An 11,559-nucleotide genomic window follows, 5' to 3' on the forward strand; every position below is an offset into this window, starting at 1 on the left:
ATTGCAGTGGGGTTATTTTCTGTGTGGACCTTTTATATGTGCACTTTTCCCCTAAAACTGCCTTGCAGGCCTTCTACAGGTATGGCCGCAACACTGCACAGAGCATGCCATTGGTACCTTATTGTAGCTCCACTAGGTGTCTTAGGCAAAGCCTTTGGTTGTCAGTCCCCTTGAGTACCCACTGGAATGCAGACACTTCCGAGGTGCCACATAGCCAAATGGATGTCCACAGAGCCATTACTTCTGCCCCTGAGGGTCTAGGCATCTTTGGAGAGATTCATTTCTAGAGTGAGGTGACAAGAACTTAAGGGATGGCAGGCTATGTTTGCTGCATCTATTCTTAAATGCTCAGAGCACTGTCCACCTTGGGACACCAGGGTAACCTCATTAAGTCTTCTGTCCTGTCCTTGTCCATCATCTCAGGAAGCCCAGGCTTTCTGAGTCCTTCATGTCTTAAACGTTCATCATTCTATGGCCTTCTGCCTGCCTCTTTGGACTCAACTTTCGCCCCTTCTTCTTTCCCAAGCGCTACTTAGGTTCCTCCAGAACACTGTCATCAGTACACTTGCTTTCCTGAGCCTCGTCTCTGAATGCTACTTCTCTTTCTCACCTGAAAAATTAATTACTGGCTTCACTCTCCCCGGAGGGCATTGTTTCCTTTATTGTTGTTGTGAAGTGCCAATGAGATGGTTCCGACTCACAGCAACCCTGTGGAGTTTCCAAGGAACTGGTAGATTTGAACAGTCATTTGGCAGTTAGCAAAGCAGTGTAGTGATTATCCTGTATTGCCATACCAGGCTCCATTGTTTCCCTTAAAGCCCTCCTAAATGGAGACATTTTTCTTCTCACACCCCTCATCCCTAGGTGATACAAACAATGAAGCTTCATTGTGTGGTGTTGTTGGATAAGCACTGGACTGCTAATCTCAAGGTTGGCAGTTCAAAATCAACAGCCGCTCACAGGAAACCCTATACAAGGTTGCTTATGAGTCAGAACCAACTTTTAACAGTGGCACTTAACACGAACAACTAACCAAAAAGTTGAAGATTCAAGTACATCCAGAGGTTCCTCAGAAGAAAGTCTGGCAATCTACTTCTAAAAGCTCTGTGGACCCGTTCTTCTCTGATACAGTAAAACTGGCCTCACCGTGAGGGAGGTGCCTGTGACGGCGCCTTCGATACCATTTTCCCGCTTCCCTAAAAAGGCCCATCTGTGCATCTCAGGCCATACTGCTTCCTCTCAGTACCATCACCTGTCAGTGCTTTGTTTTCCCCCTCCATTCTTTGAAGACCTTAGCTGTGTTTCATGGCCACTGTCTCCAATACATAAAATCCACATCGGGTACTGGTTTTCACCCTGGCTGCACATCTGGCTCACCTAAGGAGTTTCCCAACAATACTAATGCTTGGGTTCCACCCAGAGATTCTGGTTTAATTGGTCTGAAGTATGAGCAGTGGGAACAATGGAAGTTTTTAAATGCTCTCAGGTGATCCTGATGTGCAGTCAAGGTTGAGCGCCACAATGGATGACTGTAACAAACAGAAATTTATTTTCTCACAGATTAGGAGAGTAGAAGTCTGAATTCAGGACAGTAGCTCTCTAGGAGAGACTTACTCTCTCTGTGTCGACTCTGGGGGAAGGTCCTTGTCTCCTTTCACCATCTGTGAGACATCATGGGTCCTAGCATCAGTCTTTCCCTGAATTTAGGAGGTTCCCTCCTGGCTCTATTTTCTTGATGGTGGTGGTTATGTACTATGGAGTAGATTCTGACTCATAGCAACCCTGCATAGGGTTACTGAGGCTGTAAATTTTTATGGGAGGAGAAAGCTTTATCTTTCTCCCAGGAACTGCTGGTAATTTCTCAATGTTGACCGTGAGATTAGCAGCCCAACTCGTAACCACTGTGCTACCAGAGCTGTTTCTTGGTGGTAGGTAAGACTGAAAAAGATGTACTCAAGATTCAACCTGTAAACTGCATCCTGCCCTATTCACATAACTGCCAGTTATCCCACCTCATTAACAACACAGAGGTGTGAGGGTCTACAACATACAGGATAATGATACCAGATCACAAAATGGAGGATAGTTATATTAACTGAGCATCATGGCCTGACCCAGTCGATACATATCTGTGGGGAACATCATTCAATCTATAACAAATCCATTGTCATACATCTGCCTTCCCCTCTCCAGTCGTTGTACCTTCCATCCACTTTTGGTCATTTCTACCCAAACTTCTACCCTACACTGGACCAGCTCACTTGTGACCAGTGACGAAAATCTGCATAATCTCAAATTCAAGCACTTTAAGTATGGAGTCCCTAGGTGGTGCAAACAGCACACTTGGCTGCTAACTGAGAGGTTGGAGGTCTCAGTCTACCCAGAGGCACCTTGGAAGAAATGCCTGGTTTATTTCTGAAAAATTACCCAGTGGAAACCCAATGGAGCACAATTCTAATATGACACACATGGGGGGTTGCCGCGAGTCAACATTGGCTTCATGGCAATTGGCTTTCTTCTCTAAATATTTACACCTTTGGTCTTTCCAGATCACTCTGTCTCGTTCTCCCAACAGCTCTTCAGTTCTGCCAGGGTCCACCATCTGTGACTCCCACCCACCTTACTTTTTCTTTCCTCCCATTGTGTCATGTCACTAGACTGACTGTTTGCCCAGGGTAGTCCAATGTATACCTGTTCTCCTAACTAAAAGTATAAAGACGCCCTGGTGGCACTGTGGGATAAGCATTGGACTACTAACTGCAAGATTGTTGGTTTAAACTCACCAGCTTCTCCCTAGAAACAAGATGAGGCTGTCTACTTCTGTAAAGATTTACAGCCTTGGAAACCCTGTGGGACAGGGACAGTTCTGCTCTGTCCTGTGGGACTGCATTGAGTCACAGTCAACTCAGTGACAGTGGTCTTGGTTTTGGCTTAGGGTGGTCTTGGTATCATTACCACTAGCACCCTCTTTCATTTTCAGATATATCCACAGAAGAATGTGAATAAGCCATGTGGCCACTCTACAGTTATCTGACCTATGTCCCAAGTTAACCAAAATCACTGCCTTGCTCACACCCTCTAATTTCTTTGTTCTTCTCGTGTGCATTTTACTGATTGGCTAAACCATAACCCAGTTCAAATCCAACTTTCTGCCACCTTCCTACCTGCATCTGCAGAGCTAAACGTGGTTGGAGGAAAACACTAACTCATCATTAACTCACTCAGGTGGACCCCAATACTGATTGGGAGTCATTATGTATTTTCTTAATCTATTTACTCCCTCCCTCCCTCCCTAGACTTTCATACCTTGTCTACCTGCACATATCAAGCATCTCTTTCCCCAGACTCACTCTCAGCTACTGATCCTGCTTTCTGTTCTTCTGAGAAGCAATCAGAAGAGAATTCCCATTCTTTCCCAGCCACAGGATCCATATGACCCAGCATTATCTCCTAGCAAAATCCTATCCTTCCCTCGGTTCCAGCAATGCTGTCCTCTCTCACATCATCAACATTTCTCTTTGCGGGATCTTCCCAATTAGTGTGTAAATACGTTGTTAGATCTCCTATCTTAAATTTAAAAAGCTCCATTAGTTTTGGTCTATCTCCATCTGTTTGTTCTGCACATTTGTCTTGCCACCCATTACTCTATGAACTTTTATAGCTAAAGTGTGTGACATATCTGTACATGATGTCTCCACACAATCTCACTGATACTTCCTCTAGACAGGCTTTTGCCCCCACTGCTCCTGTTACGGAGTCCTGGTGGAGCGCTGTAGCATAATAAGCACTGGATTGCTAACCTCAAGGTTGGTGCGTCAAACCCACCAGTCGCTCCTCACAAACCCTGCTCAGGGTCACTCTGAGCTGGAGCCAACTCAACGGCACCTAACAACAACAATCTGTTAAGATGGCCAATGATGAAAACATTACTAAATACAGTAGTCAGTGATCTTACTTGGCTCAGCAGGATTTAACACAGTGATTATTTCTCCTGGAAGCACTTTTGTCCCTTGGCTCTTGGAACATTACCCTCTTCCAGGTGTTTCTCTAGATTCACACGCTGTTCCTTCTCTACCACCTTTGCTGGTTCCTCTTTGTTTTCCTTGCCCTTAAGGAGTAAACTACTTAATGAATGACTCAAACTTTGAACTCAGTGTGGAGCTCTTCTAATCTCATGAAATTAAAGACCATTTATACACCAGTTCTATTTTCCATAAAGTTGATTCTAACTCATACCAACCCTGTGAGTGTCAGAGTAGTACTGTGCTGCCTAGGGTGTTCGGTGACTGAGTTTTTGGAAATAAACCATCAAGCTTTTCTTCTGAAGTGCCTCTGGGTGGATTTGAACTGCCAACCTTTTGGGTTAGTAACTGAATGCATAGCTGTTTGTGCCACCTAGGAACTCCTACCAATACATCAGAAACTCCTAAATTTATACTTCCAGCCCAGCCCTCTTTTCTGAACTCCAGACTCGATATTCTGTTACTTTCTTGGTGGTTCTATTGGCCATCTCAAACGTCTGTTCAAAATGGAGCCTTCTGGTCCCTTCTGCCAAAGTTCTTCTTTCTCAGCCTTCTCTAGTACAATTAATGGCTCCAGAGTTACTCAGACCAAAATCCTTAAAGCCATCTTTGACTCCTCATTCTTCACAGTTTATTTGAAATCTAACTACATCTCATATTTCACGGCTTCAAGCCACCATCATCACTTGGTTGGATTGTATCTCTAGTTACCATGCTTTTGCCCTTGTAAACAGTAGCTAGAGCAATCCTGTTCAATGAAAGTCATATCATTAAATTCCTCTACTTCAATCCTTTGAAGGCTTCACGTCTTAGAACAAAACCAAAGTCCTTTCATAGGTCTACAATACCCTATACCAACTGATCCCCGTTACCTTCTGCCCAGCATCTACCCCACTTCTGCTACTCTGCCTTCCATGTTTCCTCAAATCTGCCAGGCATGCGCCAACCCTGAGACTTTCCACTTGCTGTTCTCCCCTACCTAGAATGCTTTCCTTCCAGATGGATACAGGGCTTGCTCCCTCTTTTTTTTCAGGTCCTTATTCAGATGTTGTTGTGGTCATAAGATGAGACTGTCCCTGGCCACCCTATCCAAAATTGTAATGCCCCCCCGCCTCTCTCTCTCATGCCTCCTCGGTTCCTACCCTGCTTCATTTCTTCATTGTCTTTTAAACATCTATCACCATCTAGTCATATCATGTATTTTCCTTATGTGTTTTATTTACCTTTCTCCACTTACATTTAAATGCAGGAATTTCTGTATGGTCTGTTTGCCATTATAATCTCAGTGCCTGGCATATGGAAGATTTTTCAATAAATAATTATTTACTTAGTGAATGGATGGTCGGACCTTCAGGAGAATCAAGAAAGTGGATGAGTGGCTCAGCGGAGCCTCAGGAATCAGTGATTCTGGAGAGAAAGAATACGTTTTGCGTTCTGCTAGTAGATTTGGTAGAACCAAGTGTTCAAAAAAAACCCCAACATACAAATCATATAACTGGACAGGTGTTAGGATCAATCAATTTATTGAAGGATAAGAAAGAATGTGTCAAATTCATTTATTCATTCATTGGACAGGTATTGAACTATCTTCCAAGTGTACAACATTATGGATTTAAGAAACTTTTTTTTGACACAAAAGTTGGGAATAACAAACTTAAAATGTTAGTAGAGCCATAGACACGTGCTCAGATGTTAAAATAGCCCCTCTGGCATTAAAGTGTAAGCTAAATGGAACTGATGAGATTTACAGATGCGTACGAATCAATTCTTGTAGTAATCAGTCTGTTCCATAATGTTACCAGCATGTGAGTAACAGAGAGCCCATTTCTTCTTCACTCTGCTGCTCCAGGCAGGCGAATGCAGCTAAGAATACTTTCCCTGCATCCAACAGAACCTCAGAAGAGTAAAAGCAAATGGCATCGCCAAGACCTTGACCTGGCTGTTGTATTTAAACATGTCATTCCAGTTCACAAAGAATGAACTCTACCTAAGGAGCCCTGGTTACACAGTGGTTAAAAATGTGGCTGCTAACTGACAGGTTAGCAGTTCAAACCCACCAGCCACTCCTTGGAAGAAAGATGTAGTAATCAATCTGCTTGTGTAAAGATTTACTGTCTTGGAAACCCGATGGAGCAGTCCTACTGTGTGTGAGTCTGATAGTGTCCCCTCAGGAGCAGTGGGTTTGCCTTTTGGTTGGTTGGGCTCTACCTTGCATCCTTGGAGGTTCCAGTAGCTTCTCAGATTCTCCCAGTTCACTCTTGGTAAAACTTTGGGATGTAAGTATTATTACAACCGATTTCTCACATAGGGAGTCCCTCTTCGCATTCGCTATGAAGTCTTTTCAGCCTGCTTACAGATACGTAAGGAGCTCTGGTAGCATAGTAGTTACGAATCGGGCTGCTAATCTCATGGTCAGCAGTTTGAAACTACCAGTGATTCCTTGGGAGAAAGATGAGGCTTTCTGCTGCGTTGCAGGGTTGCTATGAGTCCGATTCAGCTCCACAGTACATAACAACAACAGATACATAAGATTTTCTTTTTGAGTTTCCACATTTCATTATGAGTTATTGTGACATATTACCTATCCATTACTATCTCATGGATATTTTGCTTTTAAATGTATATGCATTTTAACTAATCCTGTTGGAAATCACTTCCTTCTGCTACTTCATTTCAGATTCTGTGCTTGTGGTGAAGGCAAGGCAACCAAAACCTTTCTTTGCTGCAGGAAATACATTTGAGATGACTTGCAAAGTGTCTTCCAAGAACATTAAATCGCCACGGTATTCTGTTCTCATCACGGCTGAGAAACCTGTGGGGGACCTCTCCAGCTCCAATGAAACCAAGTACATCATCTCCCTGGACCAGGATTCCGTGGTAAAGCTGGAAAATTGGACAGATGTGTCACGGGTGGATGGTGTCGTGCTAGAGAAAGTGCAGGAAGATGAATTTCGCTATCGAATGTACCAGACGCAGGTCTCAGATGCAGGACTCTACCGCTGCATGGTGACAGCCTGGTCTCCTGTCGGGGGCAGCCTGTGGCGAGAAGCAGCAACCAGTCTCTCCAATCCAATTGAAATAGACTTCCAAACCTCAGGTGAGTAGGGAATCTTGCTGCTTCTTAAACAGAGTTAGAAGAGGCCTTAGGGCTTTGATCTAGCATCTTCCTTTGTTTTAATAGCTTTATGAAGATATACTTCATGTATGATACAGTTCACCCATTAAAAGTGTTTCATTCAGTGGTTTTTAGTACATTCACAGAGTTGTGAAACCATCGATATAATCAATTTTTCAACATTCCCGAAAAGAAGCCCCACACCCCTTAGTCATTGCCCTCCAATCCCCCATTTCCATGTCCTGTGTTCCCCAGTGCCTGACAACCACCAATCTACTTTCTGTCTTATAGATTTACCTGTTCTGGATATTGAATATAAAGGGAATCATGCAATCTATAGGCTTTTTTGTGTCTAGTTTTCTGCACTCAGATGGAAACTCTACGTAACTTTTTACAAAACTGCTAGACTGTTGTCCAAATTGTGCTCCATTTTACCTTCCCATTAACACTGCGTGGGGTCTGATTTCTGTACATCGTCACCAACACCAATTACTGGCCTCATTTTTATTAGAGTCAGCTGTGAGTTAGGCAGTGGGCTGCTAATCGGAAGGTCACTCCATGGGAGAAAGACGAAACTGTCTGCTCCCTTACAGGTCTACAGCCTCGGGAAGTGTCACTGTGCATTGGCGTTCTATTTAGTAAGTGTGAAATAGTATCTCATTGTGGTTTGATTTGTGTTTCCTTAGTGTATTATTTCCTTAATGGTGTTGAGCATCTTTTCATATGCTTATTGGTCAGTTGTATTATCTTCTGTGAAGAAATATCCATTTAAATCCTTCCTCTATTTTTAAATTGAATTATTTGTCTTTTTATTGTTGAGTTATAGGAGGTTTTCATCCAGATTAGACATAAATCCCCTGTCATTTGATTTGAAAATATTTTCTTCCATTCTGTGAGTTGTCTTTTTACCTTCTTGATGATATCCTTTGAAGTACCAAAGTTTCAATGAGTCCAAATTACCAATTTTTGTCCTTGTGACACTTGTGTTTTAATATGTCATCTAAGAAACCATGTTGACTCCAAGTTTAGGCAGAGTTATGCCTAAGAGTGTTGTAATCTAAGCTTCTGCACTTGGGCTGTGATTCATTGTGAGGTAATTTTTGTGTATACTGTGAAGAAGGGGTCCAACTTTATCCTTTGAAGTGTCGATATAGTCAGTTGTTCTAGCACCATTTATTGCTAAGTCTTTCTGCCATTGAATTGCATTAGCACCCTTGTCAAAAATCATTTGACCATAGAGATAAGAGTTTATTTCCAGAATCTCAGTTCTGCCCTGTTGATCTCTATGTCTCTCTCTCCTTCTGCCAGTACCACAGTTTCTTGATTATTATAGCTTTGTAGTTAGTCTTGAAATCAGCAAGTGTGAGTCTATTTTCCTTTTCAAAATTGTTTTGTCTACTCTAAGTTCCTTGAATTTCCATAAAATTTGAGGATCAGCCTTATAATTTCTGCAAAGGAGACAACTGGGACTTCAATGTAGATTGGGCTGATTTAATAGATCAATACGAGGAGGGACCCTGGTTGCACTGTGTTTTATTTAGTGTTTGACTGCTAATGGAAAAGTTCAGTGTTTAAAACCCACCAACCACTCTGTGAGAGAAAGATGTAGCAGTCTGCTTCACTCAGGACTGTTGCTATTGTTAAATCTGTCAAGTCCATTCCAAACCATAGCAACACTGTATAGGGTTTCCTAGAAGTGGCTGGTGAGCTTGAACCACCGACCTTGCAGTTCAAACCAACTTTGTAGTCCAGCGCGTTAACCCATGTCCAGTGTCACACTCCATGGGGCAGTTCTCCTCAGTCCCGAGTCTGAATTGACTCAACAGCAACATTTTCTTGTTGTTGTTTTTTTTGTCTTTTTGTCATCTTAACAGTGTCTTCCAACCCAGGAACATGGGATGTCTTTCCATTTATTTAGATCTTCTTTCATTTCTATTTCAGAGATGTTTTGTAATTTTTTAATTTATCCTAAGGACTTTATATCTTTTAATACTGTTGTAAATACTATTGTCTTCTTAATTTCTTGTTTTTTTTTTTACTTTGTATTTTACAACTTTGTTGAATTTAATTATTAGTTCTGATAGGTTTTTTTTGTTTTTTTTTTGGTGTGTGGATTCCTTAGGATTTCATTTTATATAATTTGTTTTGAGCAATATACACAGCAAAACATACACTAATGTCACAATTTCTACATGTACAATTCAGTGACATTGGCTAAGTCCCTCACATTGTACATCCACTCATTCTCCTTTTCTAAATTGCTCCTCCCCCACTACCCTAACCACCAGTCCTTGTCAGTTTGTTTTACTGTGGTGGCTTGTGTGGTGCTGAGATGCTAGGAGCTATGCCTATCCCAGCAGGCTCCCCCCATAGTGGACAGGTATCAGAGGAGCTTCCAGACTAAGTAAGATAGACTAGGAAGGAGGTCTCAGTGATCTACCTCTGAAAAAACTGGTCTGTGAAAACCTTATGGGTAGCAGAAAAACATTGTGTGATTTAGTGCTTGCAGATAGGCACCTCAGGTTAGAAGGCATTCAGACTGCAACTAGGGAAGAGATGTCCCCTCAAAACAATTGTTTGATGTGCCATCAAGTTGTTTGCTGCTCATAGCAACCCTGTGCCTGACAGAATTCAATACTACCTGGTCCTCTGCCCTCCTCACAATTTCTGTGTCTGCACCCATTTTTGTTTACACTGTTTCAGTCCATCTCATTGAAGAGCTTCTTCTTTTTCACTGAACCTCCACTTTATCAAGCGTGATGTCCTTCTCCAGGAACTGGTCCCTCCTAACAGCATGTTCAGAGAAGCACTGGCAAAGTCTTGGTGCCCACTCTTCTAAGAAGCATTCTGGCTGTACTTCGTCCAAGACAGATTTGTTTGTTCATTTGGCAGGCCATGATACTTTCAGTATAATTCAATTGTATTGGTCCTTCTACAATCTTCCTTATTCAATGTTTCACTTTCACATGCGTTATGAGGCGATTGAAAATACCATGTCTTAGATCAGGTGCCCCTTAATCCTCTCACTGACATCTTTGCTCTTGAACACCTTAAAAAAATTTTGTGTTGCAAATTTGTATATGCATTACATCGTTTGACTTATTGACTGCTGTATCCATGAGTGCTGATTGTAGATCCAAACACAGTAAAGTCTTTGACAACTTCAATCTTTCCTTCATTTATCATTATGTTATTTATTGGTCCAGTAGTGAGGAATTTTGTTTTCTTTACATTGAGGTACAACCTATACTGATAGCTGTGCTCTTTGATCCTCTTCAGTAAGGATTTCAATTCCTCTTCACTTCTGGCAGCAGGGTTGTGTCATCTGCACCTTGCAGGTTGTTAATGAGTCTTCTTCCAATCCGAATGCAATATAACCCTGTTTCTCAGATTATTTGCTCAGCATACAGATTGAAGAAGTTTGGTGAAAGGATGCAACTCTGAATGCACACTTTTCCTGATTTTACACCATTCAGTATCCCCTTACTGTATTCGAATAACTGCTTCTTGGAGTATCTACAGGTTCCTCAGGAGAATAATTAAGTGTTCTGGAATTCCCATTCTTTGTAATGCTATCCATTGTTTGTTATTCTCTATGCAGGTGAATATCTTTGCATAGTCAATAAAACACAAGACACATCTTTCTGATAATTCTAGTACTCTCTACTTTTAGCCATCTGTCTTCACCAATGATATCCCTTCTGAATCGAACCTGAGTTTCTGGCAGCTCCCTGTTGATGTACTACTGCAACCAAACATGGGTTGAGGTCAAAAGAGAGTCGACCTTGGTGCAGCTAGAGTAAAGCTTACAGGACCTTGATTTGCTGATGAGGCATGACTCAAAGTGAAAAGACACAGCTGAAAACATCCATTAATATCAGAATGTACATGTACAATATATGAATCTGGGAGAATCGTAAGTTGTCAAAAATGAAATGGAATGCATAAAGATCACACTCATCGTCAAAAAGAACATTTTTGTTCTATAATAAATAAAGTACAGTACTATCAGTGATAGGATAATATCCATGCATCTTGTGTGGCGCTGCGAGTTAATGTACTGGAATGCAAGGTCGGTTTGAACTGCAAGGTCAGTGGTTCAAGCTCACCAGCTGCTCCTTGGAAATCCTATACAGGGTCGCTATGAGTTGGAACCGACTCGACGGTGCTTAACAACAACAAAGAAGACCACTTAATATGACTATTATTTCAAATTTATGCACCATCTACTAATGCCAAAGCTGGAGGTATTAAAGATTTTTACCAGCATCTGCAGTCTGAAATTGATCAAACATACCATCAACATGCATTGATAATTACTAGTTATTGGAATGGGAAACTTGGAAGCTAAGAAGGATCTCTGACTAGAAAATATGACTTTGGTGATAGAAATGACATTAGATATCACGTGATAGTTTTGGG

General features: G+C 41.8%; 1 protein-coding gene across 1 annotated transcript in view; it reads left to right on the forward strand.

The window, feature by feature from the left end:
* Positions 1-11,559, forward strand: part of PTGFRN (prostaglandin F2 receptor inhibitor) — a 124,503-nt gene that overhangs the window by 88,254 nt on the left and 24,690 nt on the right. The window contains exon 6 of the mRNA XM_006874805.1: positions 6,700-7,119. Within this exon, the coding sequence (XP_006874867.1) occupies positions 6,700-7,119 (420 nt within the window). The remainder of the gene's footprint in view (positions 1-6,699; positions 7,120-11,559) is intronic.

The sequence above is a fragment of the Chrysochloris asiatica genome, unplaced genomic scaffold, assembly GCF_000296735.1.
Source record: "Chrysochloris asiatica unplaced genomic scaffold, ChrAsi1.0 scaffold00302, whole genome shotgun sequence".
In the NCBI taxonomy this organism is placed as follows: Eukaryota; Metazoa; Chordata; class Mammalia; order Afrosoricida; family Chrysochloridae; genus Chrysochloris; species Chrysochloris asiatica.